Source organism: Bos taurus, chromosome 15 (genome assembly GCF_002263795.3).
Source record: "Bos taurus isolate L1 Dominette 01449 registration number 42190680 breed Hereford chromosome 15, ARS-UCD2.0, whole genome shotgun sequence".
Lineage (NCBI taxonomy): Eukaryota > Metazoa > Chordata > Mammalia > Artiodactyla > Bovidae > Bos > Bos taurus.
Genome location: NC_037342.1, coordinates 83,278,964 through 83,298,822, shown reverse-complemented (window position 1 = coordinate 83,298,822; position 19,859 = coordinate 83,278,964). Strand labels below are relative to the sequence as shown.

At 48.3% G+C, this 19,859-nt stretch overlaps 1 protein-coding gene and 1 long non-coding RNA gene across 2 annotated transcripts; one reads left to right on the top strand and one right to left on the bottom strand.

The window, feature by feature from the left end:
- Positions 1–706: 706 nt before the first annotated feature.
- Positions 707–15,928, bottom strand: MS4A1 (membrane spanning 4-domains A1). The gene is given in 7 exon segments (NM_001077854.2): positions 707–1,893; positions 2,974–3,075; positions 4,022–4,258; positions 5,753–5,809; positions 6,964–7,083; positions 7,496–7,669; positions 15,762–15,928. Coding segments are annotated over 6 exon segments (912 nt in total). The 5' UTR covers positions 7,655–7,669; positions 15,762–15,928; the 3' UTR covers positions 707–1,656.
- Positions 1,496–4,022, top strand: LOC132342380 (uncharacterized). The gene is made up of 3 exons (XR_009490742.1): positions 1,496–1,583; positions 3,018–3,096; positions 3,867–4,022. It is a non-coding gene; the product is annotated as an uncharacterized lncRNA (long non-coding RNA).
- Positions 15,929–19,859: the final 3,931 nt, after the last annotated feature.

Sequence of the window (19,859 nt, the reverse complement as noted above, 5' to 3'; positions counted from 1 at the left end):
CAAGAGTAGAGGAGCTTAGAGGAACACCTTGTTTGAATCAGCTGCTGCAGCTGAGCACACATAGTGTTTTATTCATTTAAAGCCATTTTCAAGAACTTTACACAGAGAAATGCCCCACCTACTTTTTTTTCTCTAATCACCACACATATCTTTTATCCGTGGTCCCTAACAAAGTGGAAGTGTCCCTGAGGGTGCAAATTGCATCATCTATATACCCGTCAGGGTCTGGCAGCATTTACCTGCAGCAAATGCTCAAACATGGTTGATAGATTTTAGTGATATCTTCCTAGGTTAACGCTCTCTCTGTGTAGGGTAGTAACCTCTCTGAACAAGAATCTAGAGGTAGGGTAAACAGTCCCTGAGATCTGGCATTGTAAGTAATTGTGTTATTTTCGAGCATGATCTTTCTCAGAATGTCTCTAGCACTTAGTATCTGCATTTTATAATCTGACAGCGAATTGTATGTTAGTGAGTTTTTGAAGACTGAATGTTTAAGTTTTTTGTCCCCAAGGGGTAAAACATGATTTCTGATTCTTTTGTGTCTTTCTCAACACCTCTTTCATGCTGGTCAGAGAGCAGGTGCTTGATAAACCTGTTGATTCGGCTCTTACGTAGACACTGGATAGGCAATTCTGTGGTTTCAAGCATTACAGTATTTGAATAAGAAGATCTGAGTATGAAATAAGACTCTCAAAATTACTTGCGGTGACTATTGACAAGTTACATTGATTTATTTGCTTACTGTGTGAACATTGTAAAACAGAGATAGGAATTTTTTTCCTTGATCATGGAAGATCAATGACAATTATTTGATAAAATGTTTTGTGAACTGGAAAACACTGAAAAATGCAAGCACTGATCATCCTTTGCGACTTGGGCATTCATTACGGCATTTGTTTCTGTCATCCTTTCTTCTCTTGCCTAAAGGGGAAAAGTATGTAGACAGTGCAGCCAAGAGCCTAGAGGAGGAGCTAGGAAAAGTTAAGACGGAAGGAGACAGATCCAGGCATAAGCGGTGCTGTTTGTACAGACAGGGCTGAGGACTGGCCCCTTAGAGCTCCTCCAGTGAGACGCAAAGGCAACAGTGTCAGCCCCAAAGAAAGACAGATGGGATAGGTTCTTTACCGTGCCTCATTATTATTATTTTTTACTTTCCTGAAAACAGTGGTACAAAAGAGATCACACACACACACACACAAATGTAGATGTGGAAGAAATCAAAGATAGCTTAAGGATGGCATGGAGCAGTCACTTACATTTTTCATCTGATACAGAGTCTGCCTATTGCAGAGAGAAAAATGAAAAAACAAACTTCTGCTGCTGCTACTGCTGCTGTGACTACTCTGCTACACCTTGTCCAAGAGTCAGGCCAGTGACAAATCACACTCCACAGCCCTTATTCGGACCTCTCTCTTTTCACTGTAAGAAGGCTGCCTAAGCGAGAAGCACGGTGCGACAGTCTGCTGCAGGGGCCTGTGTTCATACTCTGATGAGGATGGGGAGAAGGGAGCTGTCTGTGGTCGCTCCACGCCAAGACCAGAGGAAGACTCGAGGCCACGTGCAGAGCGCCTTCAGAAACGCGGGTGAGTAAGTCTCTGGGAAGCTGTGAACACTAACGCTGAAAGAGAAAAGAAAACAGCAAAAGAAAAAAGCAGTTTAAGGGACACTGTCGTTCTCTATTGGCGAGTCTTCCTGATCTTGGGGGGGCTCTGGAAAGTTCATTTCTGCTTCTTCTTCCTCTTCTTCTTGGACTGGAATAATCTCAATGTCTTCTTCATTCTTTGGTAGGGAAGATATTTCAATCTGCTCAGCCACTTCAATCTGCTCAACCACTTCTTCTTTTATTTCGATCGCCTGCTCCTTTTTTTCTTCAGCTGACAGGAGAACAACGTTCTGGAACACAAAATTGAGCAAACTTTTCTCGACTTTGATCACTGGCACATTTCTCAAGAATCTGCACAAATATTGGTATCTCCTGGTTTTTATGCTGTTTTCTAAATGCTTCTGCATACCAGGATTGGTATCCCAGGTGTTCAGATCCTCACCAAACCACTAGTCAAGGCTTATCCTCAAGGCCAGCAAATACTTGCCACCTTACCTGGAATGAACTCACAGTGTTCGGGAAAGAACACTGCGATAACAGAGGAATTTATATTTCAGTTTTGATGGGGCTTTATTGGAGATAACCTCAGGAAAGTATTAACTTGCTGTCTCTAGTCCTGTTTTCCTCACTTGCAAAATGAAGGCATTAACACTGATTTCTAAATTCTGTTGCAAAGCTGACATCCTATGGTTCTGAAGCCGTCGACAGTTGATCTGTCACTGGGATATTCATATCTCTCAACCGTAGGGCCTCTTTGAACCTGCTGTTTTGGAAGAGAGATTAGGTAGAAAGAAGAGGGGAGAAGGGAGTACTGCAAAATTGGGTTTGGAAGAACTAGTGGCTGTAATCAGCCTTCAGCCTTCTAGGTATGGAAACCTGAAATCAGGAGGCACGACTGAAGTCCAGCAGAGTCCAAGGTTAGTAAGAGGATGCACGGAGCACAGGACCCTTATACTTCTTTTAACTGCCATGCCCCCACCCCCTCCCCACCCTGGGAATCCTAGTAGACGTTCAGTGCACAGCTGTTGAGCAAATGAAGTAAGTAGTATTCAGGGTGTGTCACAGTGAAGCAGGATGCCTTGTGGGTACAGGCAGGGAGAGAGCAGGTTGGCCCCTCCAGGTCTGCGCCATCGGGTGGAGACACACAAGTAGTAATGCACCTCCTCCTCCCTGTGGACACAGGCTGCAGTCAGCCCCAGTCAGCCATTTCTCAAATGCGCTGCACATTACTGGTATTTTCTGCTTCCCAGAAATATGCAAGAATCATTTTTCATGATGCTCCAGACTCATCAGATTACGCCCTCCATAGATGATTTTTTGCAGGTGAGACTTTCCTAAGGGAGGTTGTGAGTAGCACAGCTTCTACTTACAGCTTTGGGTCTGGAGCATAGTTTTTTCCATTCATTCTCAACAGTGCCAGCTGTCACAAGTTTCTGGAGGAATGCAAAGATCATCATCACTGCGAAATTGCTCTGAAGAACAGAAAAATGAGGGTAAAAATGTACTAATGAAGATACGAGAATATGGTTAATGCACAGCACATGACCGTTGACTAAAAGTAAATGATTAAAAGGCCAGTTCTGGAGGGAAATGTGACTGACTGTGAGAAATGCTGGCATCTGCATAACCCTAACCCTTAGTGCAGCTCCTGGCACATAACAGAGAGTGTGTGTTGTTGACCGAAAGTAAGGCAGTAATAATTAGTTGAAGAATCAATTCCGTGCAGGTAAGAACAGTTTAATGTGAGCTCCACATGAAACTGGATCCAGCTTTAGGTGGTATAGTATTACACCAAGGAAATTTCTCCACACCTGGGAGATGTATTTTTTTTCCTTCAAGTGAAGTGAAGTTTTAGTCATTAAAGTCGTGTCCAGCTCTTTTATGACCTCATGGACAGTAACCCGCCAGGCTCCTCTGTCCATGGGATTTTCCAGGCAAGAGTATTGGAGTGGGTTGCCATTTCCTTCTCCAGGGGATCTTCCAGACCCAGGGATCAAACCCACCTCTCCTGCATCGGCAGGTGGATTCTTTACTATTGAGCCACGTGGGAAGCCCTTGAGGCAAATGGCATTTATTACAACTTAGGTTCTTCAATGTTCATCTTAATAATAAAGATTAGTTCCATTAATAGTACTAATAAATGTTAAAGCAAAGGCTTAAATAGCACTTTCTGTGTACCAGACACTGTTCGAAGTGCTTTTCACGTGTTAACTCATCCCTCAGAACAGTTGTATAAATGCTGTCACCATCTCCCATTTTACAGAGGAAGAAAATGAGACAGAGTGCGATGTGGCCAGAATTCTGCTCAAAAGCACGTAGGCACTAAGCAACAGGCACAGACAGCCTGGACCCAGAGTTGATGATCGTAAGAGAAATGCCGTGCTTCCTTCCGGAAAGTAAATCCCACTTCATACTCACCAGGAACACAAACCGTATCCTGGCACAATATTCCACGGACTGAGAGTTATTCTCATCAGGGTTAGCTCGCTCACAGTTGTTGATGTTAATATACGGCACCTGAGTCTTAATAAGGTTCAGATTCTCCATTTTAAAAAAGTGGGAAATTGTCATATTAAATATGTCCATGATCAAAAAAATTATTCCAGAAATAGCAGCAAAGAGGCTCAAAGAGTTCATTATTAGTCTTCCTGTAAGCTGAAATAAGAGACACAGATACTTATTAATTGAGTCTAATTTCCAATTGGACAATATGAGCTAGGACAGAGTTCCAGATCTTATTTTCCTGACTCATAAAGGTACTACATCTAAATCCTGCTAAGTCCTGTCTCTCTTGGCTGTTTTAGCGTCTTTGTCACTAAAATAAACACCTTCCTGTCTGCACCTTGTCTCGCTCTCGGTCCTCCTCACCTCATTTATGCCACCCATCCAATCAGTTCATCAAGAAAATGTTCTAAAGCGATCCTTGTACTTCCTTTAGCTGCCAGGGCCCACCCTTTCCCCCCCTCCCCCCCGCCCCCTGGAATCCTAGTAGACGTTCAGTGCACAGCTGTTGAGCAAATGAAGTAAGTAGTATTCAGGGTGTGTCACAGTGAAGCAGGATGCCTTGTGGGTACAGGCAGGGAGAGAGCAGGTTGGCCCCTCCAGGTCTGCGCCATCGGGTGGAGACACACAAGTAGTAATGCACCGCCTCCTCCCTGTGGACACAGGCTGCAGTCAGCCCCGGTCAGCCAGCCACCTCCCAAAACAAACACACTTAGGGCTGGCGTCCTGGGTAGGGCTCGCCACCTTGCAGGGATGACGAAGGGTCAAAACCAGGACGATTCACGCAACAAGCATCACAATGACGTGTGGTTACTGAAGATTATCTTACAACACGGACATTTCATCCCTGGTTGTGTGACCTACAGATCAAGTCAGTACGACGGGCTGTACTTTAAATACAACTTCATCTTCATAAACAGTTGTTTTCCCCACAAGGTGAGTTTGTCAGACCACCTCTAGAGGGGAGCCATCTCAATCTCATGGACTTCGGAAGTGACTTAAATTAGGAAGACCTTAGTAAATGTAGAAAAGTTGAAGAAGGAAGCCTGCTGGTAAACTCTTGACCTGTAGAGAGTCAGGGGGTCTACCTGGGTGTGAATGTGTCCTGAGCAGTTCCATGAGCAAGACCCCTCTAGCTCCTTATAGCCCCTGAAGCACCTTCATATACTTTATCCTGCATATACGTTACTCTGTTTTATCCTCAGGACAGTTTCATATGGTAGCAAGGACTGTTATCTCCATCTCTTAGGTGAAAATTTAGAGGTACGTAGGGGGAAGCTGGCTTGCCCAAGGCTACAGCTCAAGGTTAACTAAGACTTGAGTCAACCACGGTCTTGATTAGACCATTTTCCTCAATGCTGATCTGAGAGAACAGACACGACTTTCAAAGAGATCTCAGTCTCTTGCAGCATCTCTCATTCCTGAGACCATAAGCCTGCTCTTCATCGATCTGCCTCTGTTTCCACAGACATCCCGTTTTCACGTTTGTTATGAACCAGTCACAGTAGCATCATAGAGGATCTTTCACTTCTGGGGGTTGAGGGGTAACTGCTACTGTGACTCCAAGGGTCTTCCAGGGTCCTTGTTTCCAGCTGAGAAAGCAGACACTGCTCTGATGTGCGGGAAAGGAGGGCATGTGTTACTTGCCATGCTCTGTGTGGAGTTCTTCTCCGCTGCTGCCAGCAGTGATCCAGAAATGATGAACTGTAAAAAAGAGAGGTGGTGGGTGGGGAGAGATGGGAGAAGCAGCAGGGAGAGGGGCAGAGAGGAAGATCACCTTTTAATGTGGAGAAGCGATTGTGAAAAAGCTGTCCACCCTTTCAACCACTTTCCCTGCCCTTTTTAATGGACTCATTCATTTTTCAGCACATATTTCTCCACTATTCAGGCTCAACCACATTAAATCCATGCCTTTCATTCAACCAGCTGGGGATCTGTGACTAGGCACTTAGTAAAACCAGAGGCAGAACTCACATTTCCATGTCAATTGGTACTCACACTGTGAATTTAAAAGTTTTATTTTTAGCTTTCCATTTTTTAAAACAATTTGGGGACTTGTTCTTTGGAGTCCACCGTGTTTTCAATGACTGATGGCAATGATGAGTGAACTGACGCAGAAGAGGCACTTGGCCTCACGTAGCAGGCGCATCATTAAAATGTGGGCTGCTACCGGAAGTGATCACTGTTTCTCGTGTTCCCGTTCTACTCTTCAAGCTGTAAAATGGAGGAAACTCTGGCTCTAGTCGATCTCTCCTTGCCCTGAAAATTTCAGTCCTGAACCTGTCTTCAGAGCTCATCTGTGAAAGTGTAATGGGGATAAAGACATCACTGCCTCACACCTCAAGCACACAGGGTTGCAGACTTGGAAAGCTGCACGTGGAGCAGCCATGAGGATTACTGCTCCGCTGACAGGCGAGGGGGGTTTACTTGGCATGAGACTGTTTCACCACACGAGACAGGAACTAAAGAGAATCGTCAGGAAGAAGGGCCAGGTGGGAGGAGCTGCAATGCCCCCGCCCACTCTTGCTTTCTGAAACACCAACCCGTACAGTCTAGGACCCACCCAGCTCCACCCGGCCGTTGAGTTTGGAGAGGTCGTCCTTGGAGCGGTCTTCCCCCGCTGTGGACATCCACGTCGGGCCCCGTTCTCTGAATTCCCAAGAAGTGTGACCAGTGACTCAACCATGAGACTCAAGCTCAACTCAGCCTCTTTTTCCTCTAAATCACTTCAACCAGACAACCTGTTCCCCACTCCTGTGCTTTCCTCAACACATAGGTGATCTGGTATATTCCTGTGAAGCTGCTTTGAACTTTTTTGTCTGCATCACTCCCCATTAAGATTACTAGGTTTTACTCACCATGATGCCTCCCCAGAGAGGGTACCACAAGGTTACACAGATGGGCATGTAGACGTCCATGTGGATCAGCATGAGGCTGCCCAGGGCAATGTGGAACAGCCCGTTCATGATCTGGACAGCCTGCGGGGAGGAGAGGGGCGCTGACGGCGGAACTTCTGCAGGAGGGCGGAAGGGCGGTGTGAGATGTCCAGAGCAAGCATTCAAGGGCCCAAGACCTTTGTCATCTTCAGATTCATTTTCCCCACCACCCCGGCATTTCCATGGCAGGTATACTGGGATACTGGTGATGAATTGGGATGGAGGCCCCTAACTGTGCAAGTCTCAGGATCGGGGCAGGGGAGCATAAACCGCAGTAATCTCTGCATCCCTGGTTTGACCACCCCCCTGCCCCACAGCCCATGTCAGACATAAAGAACACCTCATGTTGGATCAAATACCTTCTAGTCATGTTGAATCCTGTACCTGGCCTGTAGCAGCTGCTTCCAGAGGCCAGAGAGTCCCTAGGATGTGGAATGCAGGGTGACTGACTTACCCCCAGAGCCTTCGCTTCCCTCATGAAGAAGCTCTGTGTGGGGCCCACCACCACAGGCACCCTCCTGGGAACCACTTTCTGAGCAGCATGCATGGCAATGGGACCTTTCAGAGGCTCTGCTGGGAAGGCTCCAACCATTGAATTCCTGGGTGTCGTCATTTCACCCTCAGACTCCTGAAGATAAGTAATAAAATGAGAGGAAACAGGACTGTTAGCTAACTTCTACCTTGTCGTGAATCTGAATAGTTTCCTCTGTGTTCTCTGCAAGGCGTCACTGAAGACAGTCAGAGCCTCTTCCTACTGGCTTTGGATCTGAGGCAAAGCCTCCTTCCACGTTCTGAGACAGGGTCTGGGGGAGCATCTCAGACAAGGTATGACAAGTGGAGTATTTCCTGCCTGATCAGTAATTGAGGATGTCAGAGTCATCAGTGATTCTGGCCCTGCAGTGTGAATTTCTGAGCCCTAAGGGCACCCATTAAAAGACGCTTGCTCCTGGGAAGAAAAGCTATGACCAACCTAGACAGCATATTAAAAAGCAGAGACATTACTTTGCCAACAAAAGTCCGTCTAGTCAAGGCTATGGTTTTTCCTGTGGTCATGTATGGATGTGAGAGTTGGGCCATAAAGAAAGCTGAGCACCAAAGAACCGATGCTTTTGAACTGTGGTGTCAGAGAAGACTCTTATGAGTCCCTTGGACAGCAAGGAGATTCAACCAGTCCATCCTAAAGAAAATGAGTCCTGAATATTCATTGGAAGGACTGATGCTGAAGCTGAAACTCCAATACTTGGGCCACCTGATGTGAAGAACTGACTCATTGGAAAGACCCTGATGCTGGGAAAGATTGAAGGCGGGAGGAGAAGGGGACGACAGAGGATGAGATGCTTGGATGGCATCACTGACTCGACGGACATGAGTTTGAGCAAGCTCCAGGATATGGTAAAGGACAGGGAGGCCTGGTGTGCTGCAGTCCATGGGATCAGACACGACTGAGCGCCTGAACAACAATATGAAAGGAATGATTTCCATGAGGCCAGACTCTTACATCTTCCCATACATAGAAAAGCACTGAATTCCCTAACTTGGAAGGTCTGATTTCCTTTAATTAACAGTAACATCTTGATGTTCAGGCTACCTGCCTTTTGCTTCCAAACTTCTGAATGACCTGGCGCCTTCCCTCGGCTCTTCAGGGCAGTTCTCTCAGGATTCCTTGAGATGCTGCTTCCTGGGCTTAAGTCCTAAAAACTTCTGCCAAATAAAAGAACATCCTCGACCTTTAGGTTGAGCCTGTTTTTAGATGTACAGGTGTCTGGCTCAGGGCCCCCTGCCAGCACTCTCGACACCCACACGAGGGTCACGGTTTTTCTTTGTGGAGAAGGTCACACTCGTTAACTTGTGTGTTCTGTGCGTCCATCACCCGTGGCTGCTTATCTTGTGCTTTAATACAAGAAAATGTACTTTTCACGGGCTTCTCCTTGTCCTCTGCTTATCTGCTTTTGTCCGTGGTGATGGGCCAGAGTCACCATGGTGGAAGATGGTGAAGACTGTGCCTGCAGTCAGGAGGGGCCAGTACAGTCTGCCCTGCTCCCACTAACTCTGCAATCTTGAGTACGTCACCTCAGGGAGGTTCTCGAAGGTGCTGTGTAAGATGGTGGCCTCCTGAATCATACATCAGACTGCCTAGGTTCAGATCATGATTTCCCTGTTTGCTGTGAAACTTTGGGCAAGTTCTTCAAACTCTGGGCCTCAAGTTCTTCAGCCATAAAACGGGGGCAGTGATAATTCCGGTCTCGTACGGTTGCTTTAAGACTTCAGTGACCCTATGGCCTGTGTGCCTCAGCCGGGGGCAGCTCAGACCTCAGCATGGCGAAGAAGCCTTCCCCGAGCCCTCAGTCCACAGCGCGGCCTCCCGATGACTCTCCCGCAGCTGCTCCCTTTCTTTGCTTCGTGGTCACTCACTGTGAGTAGCTGCTGTGTTTGCCTGCTTCTTTATCGTTTGTCTTTCCCTACTAGAGCATACATCCCTTGCGTTTCTTCTTTACTATTCACAGCACGCCTGGGACTTCCCCAGAGGTCCAGTGGCTAAGACTCCACTCTCCCACTGCAGGGGGCCCGGGTCCCATCCGGGATGAGCCATCTGCCGCAACCAAGAGTTTGCACGATGCCACCAGAGACCCCGCATGCCGCGGTGAAGAGGGAGGGGCCTCGTGCCGCCCCGAGACCCGGAGATAGTCGGCCAAGTAAGCGAGTACGTTTAAAAGTAATGAAAGTGAGCCTGGGTTGAGAAGTGTCCTCGTGAGGGTAACTGAAAGAAGTGGATGCAGGTGAAGCACCCATGTCTGAAGCCTTCGCTTCTTTTGTTCTTACTCCTGTCCTTACCATGATTTCCTTTAGGAGCATTTGTTTCTATTTTTTTTCCCATCTGAAAAATGAGACCAATACACCTTTCACAGACAGGTTGTGATAAATAAGTATGTTAACGTAAGTGAAAATGCCCCGTACATAGGAGAAAGTAAATGTGGTCTGATCTCTGGGTTCTGAACAGAAATGTCCCTTTCCGGTTCTGACACTTTAAGACTGTTCTACCTTCTTCATCGTGTGACCCCCTTCGTAATTCATTTCTTTGGGTCAGTTACTGGCATGAATTCCACGGAGCCTTTCCTGGGCCCTGGAAGTCTTCCTTTAGGGACACAGAGTTCGTGTTGTCCTCATTGACTGAGTCATGTGAGTGGCCTTGGAGGCCGAGGCTGTGCATCCCGCGTGCTTATCTCTGGGCGCCTGCCGGGGTGCTGAGGACAGGTGTCGGGAGCCTCCCAGGCCCCGTCCTGTGCCCACTTCCCAGTAACACAAGCATTCTGGGTCTGGCACCTCATCTGAGCCTCACGGGGGAGACGGGAGGAAGCATTGCCTCGCTTGTGCAGAAACGGCAGCAAGGACACAGAGGCGTGAGTAACTTGTTCAAAGTCACAGCCACCAGGGATTGAAAATGAGGGCTTGGCAGAAATAGAGGCATCATTACAGAGAACAAACATACGAATCACCAAGCTGGGGAAGGGCGCAGGGATGAGCTGGGAGATTGGGGCTGATGTCTGCACACGCCCAGGCGTGAAGGAGCTGACTAATGCCACTCCTGTGGCACAGGGAGCCCCGTTCAGTGTTCCTGATGAAACGGGAAGGAGATCCGAAAACGAGGGGGATGTGTGTTTATGTAATAGCTGGCTGACTTGGATGGACGGCGCAAACTAACAACAACACTTTAAAGCAACTACACGCCAATAAAAATTTTAGAAAATGAGGGCTAAGACCTACCCAACACAGTATTTATGATACCAGGCTGCTTTGTCTCCCGTGGGGAACAGGAATTTAGCCTTTCCTTTGTGAAGCTTTTCCTTCTAATTCATATAAATGTACGATTTGGGAGATTATAAATCAGTTGAAAGCAGAATAGCTGTCTGAGCCGTGGTTGAAGGAATGAGGAGAGGCTGTGGGTTTGTCACACCTGATGTTTGCCCCGTCTCTAGACTGCCAGATGCCAGGTGGTCTCAGGGACCTGCTTTGCACCACAAACCTCCCCACAAGACCGCCAACAAAAGGCAATATATTAACATAGACCACTAAAGGAGTTTACAAAGTCATTTCTGGTGAGCAGGCGGAGTTTTCAGCGCCAGTCTGAACCTCAGAAACCATTCTGTTTGTTTGACAAATGAGGAAACTGTGGCGCGGGGATGGGACATGCCTTGTTGGAGACCTTGCGCTTGGGATTTCCCGGGTGGTCCAGCGGTTAAGACTTTGTGCCTCCAATTCAGGGGGTGCAGGTTCGATCCCTTGGGGAACTAAGATCCCCCAGGCTGTGTGCAGTGCAGCCAAAAAAAATGTTGACATACTCCCATAATTACCATGAGTAATAAATGATGGACACGTTTTTTAAAAAAAGACCTTGCACGTAGTGACAGAGCCAAACCCAGGGCCCTGAGGCTGGTGCCTTTCTCTGCACTGCAGGCTGGACCACATGGAGCTGTTCACGGAGCGCCCGCTCCGTGCCAGGGATATTGGGTACCTGGCTCCAGCTCTCCCACACCTTCCCTACTAACTGGGCGTTTTGTCTTTCTGCGGGCATGGAAATGGGAGTTCTGAGAACTTAGTTAATTCTCCCACGGTTAAGCATGGAAGGGGCTTCCCTGGTGGCCCAGTGGTAAAGAACCTGCCTTCCAATACAGGAAATGTGAGTTGGATCCCTCGGTCGGGACAATCCCCTGGAGTAGGAAATGGCAACCCACTCCAGGGTTCTTGCCTGGGGAACCGCGTGGACAGAGGAGCCTGGCGGGTCCACGGGGCCACAAAGAGTCAGACATGACTTAGCAACTAAACAAGAATAACAAGTATGGAGTGAGCCGGGGTCTCCTTGCTTCTCTCCAGAGCCAAGGTCATCAGTTATCTGGACAGAAGGCGATGACTGGACTACTGTTGTTTTAATGTCTCCTTATTTCTCAGCTGCTTAAGGTTATATTATTGGTGACATAAACCTTTTATGTGAACAAGTCCTGCCAGGGCTGTGTCAGCAATGACTGATGGCACTAATGACTTTGGAGGGGAATATTTTGTTTCTCTTAGAATGATGTCTCACTCTGACAAGTGTATTTCTACAAAACCTTCAACACATATATTACTGTAAATGGTAATTTATAAACACAGACATACTTGTTTCTCTATGCTACTTCATTTTTTCATGGAAATAACTATATATATACCAGAGAAGCCCATATAAATATATATATATATATATATATTTATAGCAGGTTATTGTAGACTGACTACTGAAAAGATTTTATTCATTTTATTCTCTGGGGATATATGAAACTGGGCCACGCGCTCATCAGAATACTGTAGATTCCTGCAGCCTTACCCTGTGCACTTTTTTCTTTAATTGTTCACTGTGACTTTTTGTCCCCGCCGGTGTCTTTTCCAGCACACGGTTAGGCTCAGAGACCAGTGGGTACACTTGGTAGCGATGACTGATCACATTGGTCAAATGTGGTCATAAGAGGGTTTTATTCTCACTGAACTATACTAAAAGCAGGACTGCGTTGATCAGACCCTGCCCTGTGTTATTAGAGCAACTTCTGCAAATCGTTTGGGGTTTGTGAACAGCGCCCACACGGTTCCCCTGTCCATCTATACTGAAGACCATCCCACAGCCTTTATGGGTTTTGGTTTGAATAATGACTTTTAGGTCCAATAAGCCCATCCTTTACTCAGAAGCTCAAAGCTGCACAGCTCTTGTTACCTCAGCTTCCTCCTTTGCCACTCAAAATAGTTTTCATTTTCCCCTCGTGGCCTCCGGAGTGCCTGTCTCTGAGGAAGCGTGGCCTCACTTCCTCCCTGCTGCCGGTGCCCCTCCGCCCGTCTCCTTTCACTGCGGTCTAATTCTTCAGAGGTCTGTCCTCGCGTCTCCGGCTCTCGTTCTGTCCATGGAGTATAAGGCGGAAAGAGCTCTGCTGCTTCTAGGCCCCAGCTCTGTTGCTTGCTGCCTTGGTGATCTGATCTCTCCAGTCAGCGTTTTGTTTTGAGAACATGGGATAATTTCAACGTAAGGCGCTCAGAGGATAACTGTCACTGGAACCTGCGGTTTTGTTTTTTAATTTTTAAGTTTTTTTTAGTTGGAGGATAACTGTTTTACAGTGCTGTGCTGGTTTCTGCCACACAGCAGCATGAACCAGCCGTATACAGATGTACATGCCCTCCCTCTGAGCCTGCCTTCCCTGTGCTATGCAGCGGCGTCGCACTAGCTGTCTGCTCTGCTACACGCTCGTGTGTATATGCCAGTGCTACCGCCTCTATTCGTCCCGCCCTCTCCTTCCCCCGCGGTGTCCACAACATTCAGAACAGAACGAAGAACCTTCGTTAGGATTAGCAGGTACTGCAGTGTCCCCCAGCCCCAAAGCCCCTTCCTCTACCCCGGGCCTGCCCCGGCCACTTCCCAGCCCCACCCCAGTCCTGTGCCCCCAGCGGCTCAAGCGCTTCCTGTCTCCCTCCACCGCCTCACCACCCACTTACTCCTCGACACTCCGCGGCTAGTTCCTGCCGGAGCCACTCGGCTGAAACCGCTCTTTTCAAGGACTGTGCTGCAGGGATTTCCCTAGAGGCCCAGTGGTTTAAGACCCTGCGCTTCCACCGCAGGGAGCACGGGTTCCATCCCTGGTCTGGGAACCGAGATCCTGCATGTCACTGTGGTCCTGCATGCCACGAGCTGGGGGCGAGACAGCTCCAAGAGATAAAAAGTGTGCTGTTGAGCCAGGCACCAGCCCTCAGACAGCTTCATGTCCGTATCCCTGCCTCCCTGGCTTGGAAAGCTGGAGCCATATTCCTCTCCAGCTCTTTCGTCTCTACGTGGAGCCAGTGGCCAAGTCCTGCCTTTTCTACCTCTGCAAGGGATCTTGGTTTGCAGGTGGACCTTTTTCTTTTTTCTTTTTACTGCCAGCGTCACCCCATGAGTGATATTCTCGTTTCCTTTCCTGGTCTAGCACAAAAATCTTACTTTTCTGACTTTCATCTCTCTTTCCTAATCCATCCTCTGTGTGGCCACTAGAGCAGGCTCTCTAAATCCCTGCTGAAGTTATACTTTTTCCTGCACTCGAACTCATCTCTGATCCATCATCGCCTGCTGGAGAAACCCTCCACCTGGCTGCTCACAGACTCTACATGACTTTTTTTTTTTTTTACAGTTTCAGACTTTGCTTTATTCTAAGAGTTTAGGCTTAAGAAGCATTGCCCATCTCTTGGTTTTCAGAAACACTGGTGGTCTCAACATGGTTTCTTAAACTCACATCCGTACACTGCCCACAAAGCCACTGGTCTGGACACATCTCCTGCCTCCCAGGCAGCACTACTGGTAAAGAACCCGCCTGCCAATGCAGGAGACACAAGAGACATGGGTTCAATCCATGGGTCAGGGAGATCCCCTGGAGGAGGGCATGGCAACTCACTCTAGTGTTCTTGCCTGGAGAATCCCATGGACAGAAGAGCCTGGCGGGCTACAGCCCAGGGGGCCGCAAAAGAGTCAGACAGACTGAGCACACACACATGGAAGGCTCTTCCTGGGCAGAAATTCTTCAAACCCCCAGCTCTTTGCATTCCTTCAGTTCAGTTCAGTTCAGTCGCTCAGTCATGTCTGACTCTGTGCGACCCCATAGACCACAGCCCACCAGGCTCCCCCGTCCCTGGGATTCTCCAGGCAAGAACACTGGAGTGGGTTGCCATTTCCTTCTCCAGTGCATGAAAGTGAAAAGTGAAAGTGAAGTCACTCAGTCGTGTCCAACTCTTAGCGACCCCATGGACTGCGGCCCACCAGGCTCCTCCATCCAGGGGATTTTCCAGGCAAGAGTGCAAGAGTGGAGTGCCATTGCCTTCTCCCTTTTCTACACACTATGAGCTAATAAATAAGAAACTGAATCGTTTTCCTGGGCAGCTTTACACACACTCAGGTGTCAGACCAAAAGGCAACCATTTCCCCTCACCTGTTGATCAGTGAGCTGAGACCGTTTTATGGGAGTGTTGCTGGTTTCAGGAAAGAACCATGACAGGGTTAGGTCATCTCTATCAGCCTTCACTAGATCCTTCTCGCACCGCCACCCACCCCACCAGCAGCGGCTGGGATGGATTTGAGGCAGGGTTTTGTGTTCAGTTTGCTGTCCACCAAGCCCCTCCAGAAACTTCTAGCCCGAGAGGCTTACCAACACCTACGGCTATTCACATTTAGTGCGATATCTCTGGAGACAAAAGCATTTAAAGCGAGAGGCATGTTGTTTTCATAATAGCCGTGCCTGATTATTTTCTCACTTGGTACAGGGCCATTCTAGGAGCGTCGGGACTTTAGCTCGTTTATTCTTCATAGTGCAGGGGTATTACTGCTGCCCCCGTTTTACAGATAAGGAAACCGAGGAATATTGAGGTTCAGTAACTTGGTGGTGGTGGAGCTCAGGTTGGAGCCCAGCAGGTAGTAAGCATGCTTTAATCTACATATTGCAGTCTGCTGCTTTTGTAGAATGACCCAGAGTTGACTGGCCCAGGCCATTCTTGAGAGAGAGAGCAGTTACGATGGTAGGTGGACCGCACGTCTTGGTTTTGCCCCTCCTCAGATGAAGACACTGCCAGAAAACCCGACCAGGGAAGCCCTAGAATCAAAGCTGAGACTGTTGTCTCGTGAACCGTCCTGTGTCTTATCCATCACTGCCTCACAGTCACTTAAACAGAGCAAATGGATTCCTTACCTGAGTCTCCGAGGTCTCAAGGCTCAAGGGCTGATGTGTGGGTTCTGGCCGCCAAGTTCACCTCACCAGCTCGTTTCCCCAGGACACGGGGGCCAGAGTGAGTGGGGCCAGGCCTGGGAGCGCCGAGGGATACCAGGTGACAGGAAGTCAGGGGCTTCTGCTGCCTTGGGCTCTGCGCTGATGGCTTGGGTTTAATACACAGCTATGAGAGCCGGAGGATATACAAAGAAGTTCCGCCATACCAGGAGGTTTCACTTCTTGAAAAAGACCCCAGGGACTGCCAGGCGTACTTCACGCTGCCTTAATTAGGACTGTGTACCCCCGCCCTGCAAGCAGGTGTGGACGGTCCCCAAGGGCAAGAAGGGCTCTAGAAATTCTCCCAAGGAGGGCCGTTGGGACTCTCCCTTTTTCCATTTGCTGTGGGAGGAGGCATCCGCGCAGAGCCATGCGGGGTCACCTAGCCCTTCCAGTGGAAGGGGTGTGTGCCCTCTGCACCCTCATTGGCCCATACGTAGAGTTCTAGTGGGACCATGAGCGTCTCATGTTGAATTTAGTAGAGATGGCCTAAAAATATTGTTCGGTGCTATAGAACGAGCCCCCGGAAGCCTTAGGTGAGAGCTCCACATTTGGGGTGTCACTGAAATAGCACCTTTACCTCCATGCTCGCCGTTTCCCTCCGCCTGTCTAGTCCCTGCGTCCTCTCTGCAGCAGGGGCTGGAGCCGTGTGACTCCGGAGCCCAGAGCCGGATCAGAGGGGGTGGAGGAGGATGATGGCCGGGAGAGTGAGATGGAAGATGGATCAGACCAAATCAGTATGGAGCAGGAAGCAAAGAGAGCTTTGTCCAAAGATGCTGTGCCCCTTGCCCTACAGTATACAACCTTTTTGTTCATAGTTTGGATTCTCCCTGACTTTTACATTTTCATATCTGTTAATTTATCTCATCAGAGACCCAGGGCTACAGTTGGGCAGTCGTTTGCCGAGTCTAAAGGGCCGAAACACGGCAGCTCTGCGGCTGAACCTGACGTCAGTTCACACCCTCTCTCTTGCTCTCTCTCTCTTCTCTATTTCTCCCTCTTTTCTTTAAGGTGATCTGGAGTCAGATGATTAACACCAAGTAAAAGTCGTTCTGGAGAGGCTGATTTGGGGGCAACGTAGAAAAAGTGCCATCTCCCCACCGCTGGGGCAGCTCCTCAGGGGGACAGGCTGGCGTTTGAACAGGGAACTTGCTGCGGTGGAGCACGCACAGGTAGAAGCCACGCGGCCGCCTCTCACTGACGTCGCAGAGTGGAGAGGTGGACACGTGAGACCCCCGTCCGTTTAAGGTTCCGGCTGCGGGTCTGCGCGTATCTGCTGAGGCGCTTTGACAGCCGGCAACGTCCCAGGGTCTGAGTCGTGGAGGACTGTGAGGCCTGAGGCCTTCCAGGCCTTCCCTGGTGGCTCTGCTATGAAAGAATCCGCCTGCAGTGTGGGATATGCAGGAGACAGGATTCGCTCTCTGGGTCAGCGAGATCCATCCCCCGGAGAAGCAAAGGGCAACCCACTCCAATACGCTTGCCTGGGAAATCCCATGGACAGAGGAGCCTGGTGGGCTACAGTCCACGGGGTTGCAAAGAGTCAGAAAAGACTAAGTGACTAACACTTTGGCTTTTTTTTGCTCTTGCATCAGCAGGTGGATTCTTTACCACTGAGCTACCAGGAAAGCCCCTTCCTTCTGCTTTGAGGGACTACTTTATATTAAAAAAAATAACATTACTTGCATATCTGCTTATATGCCAAACACTGTCCATGTAACACCTATGGTATTGATTCCGTTTTATAAACTGTGGGAACCAAAGTCCAGAGGAAATGGGGGAAACGGACTCTAAGGCACAGAGTAAGTGATAGTGATGTTTGGGAAGCAAGATAACTGCAGTCATACGTTTCAAAGAAAGCCCGCCATTTTCTGAGCGATTTTTACATTCCAAGCAGTCATAGAATGCACTCACATTTCATTTAAGGCTCCCAGTAAACACGTTAGGTAGGTAGTATCATTACATTTTAGTTAGGAATTTAAAGCTCACAAAGGTTAAATAATGTGTTCAAGTCACTTTGCTTTAAAGGTCAAAACCAACGCCTGACTTAAAAGCCTTGGTATTAGATGACAGGCCCCTCCTCCTCCAATATATCTTAAACCCTACCCATCAGAACCCTACCCATTGGCTACCATCTACTTTTCCTCGGAACCCCACTCCCCCGCCCTCTGCCCTCAATTATGCCTTTTCCTTCCAGCTTAGAGCAGAAATGAAAACCTGCTTGCTTGTTCTTGAGGCATGCTGTTTTCCCCATGCCTAAAGAAGCAGAGGATAACAGGATTTAATGTTAGGGATTTTGATTCAAATCCTGAACTAAATCATGCTCCCTTTTGTGGTCTGAGAGTTAGCCACTCGGAGCCTCAGTCTGCGATGTGGGCTAGTTACACCTCTTTGAGGGTGTCAGTGACAAGTGAGTGATGACAGAGGTGAGACCCCAACTCTTCCCAGGCAGCTGCCATCAAAGGGCGGCCTGGGAATCTCTGGGAGTTTCTTGAGACCCTGGTAGGAGGCCTGTGACCTCAGAACAATTTTCATCATAATACTAAGGCCTTATTTCCCCTCTTCATGGATGTACAGCAGCATTCTCCACAGGCTGCAGGACGTGAGGCGCTGCAACAGGTCAAATGCAGGAGCAGTGAGAGAATCTAACTGTCTCCGTCAAGAGCGAAGCAGTGGTTTCCAAGTTTTGCTCTGCATTGCAATTACCTGGGAACCTTCAAAAAATACTGATGTCCTTCTCTTACCACATTCTGATTTAATTGGTACGAGGTGGTATGTGGTGCATTGGGGTTTCTGAAAGTTCCCCTTGAATGTGCAGTCAAATTAAATGGGGATTTGTTTTTCAATGGATATAAAGTTACACAAGATGAGTAAGTTTTAGAGATCTGCTGTCCAGCAGAGTATTTATAGTTAATAATATGGTATTGTGCACTTGAAAATAGGCTAAAAGGATAGACCTAATATTAAGCATTGTCACTAAAATCTAAAACTAAAACCAAAACCCACAAAGGACAGAAGGGCCACTTTGGAAGTGGCGGGTAGGCTGAGCGGCTTGGTGATGGTACCGGGCATATGTGCACATAAATGTGTGCAGTTTTTTGGTGAATAAACTGTAACTCAATAAAGCTAAAAATAAAAGAATCTCACGTAACTCTAAAAAAAAAAGATTTACAAAACTATATCAATGTTACTGTCCACACTAATTCTTATTTTTTAAAATAGAGTTATTTTAGTAAAAATATTACCTGTATTAATGTGTAATGATCAGTTAAATATTTTTTCAGAGTGTCAAGAGGTTCTGAGACCAAGGATCTAAAAGATGTCAGTGTGTTGGCCTAGAGAGTAAGACTTTGGGCTCTGGAGCTGGATTATCTGTTGAGACATGACTTTGCCATTGCAAACTTTGTGCCCTTGGGTACTTGACTTACCCTCTGTATGCTTCAGCTTCACTGGGGCCACAAAATGAGTATAATAATAAGGCCTGCCTTTTAGATTTGTGTGTGTGTGAGGTTGAATAAGCAATGCCCCTGAAGCAGGTTGCATGGTGCCTGAACGCTGCAGTGCCTGCTGCCGTCACCTGCCAGTGGTTATAAGTGGCTGACGTCGGTCAGTGTGCCCTGTGGGCCTAGCCATCCTTGCGGCCAGCCCATCTTCCCACACGAGTGGAGCAGGAGCCCCGAGGCTCAGTCTCTCGAAGTCAGCGGGAGGCACCGCGGGCCCAGCTCACCCTGGCTCTGGCTCATTTCTCAACCAGCCCCGCACTGCCATCCTTTAGTTCAGTCAACGGACCGCTAACAGAGGAGGTGACACCAGGCGACTGTGTGATGTGGGGAGAGGAGGAGATGGTCTTGCAAAGAGGCAGGATGTGTTTTGTCAGCCAAAAGTTCCCAGACCCCCTCCCCGCACTACCCTCCCCCACCGCCCACCAAGCAACTCTCTGAGTCACTGCCCTTTGCTTCCAGGAATTACCGGCCTTAAGAATCTGTGTTCCTGCTGGCTTTTCCTCACAAGCATAATTCGCCTCTC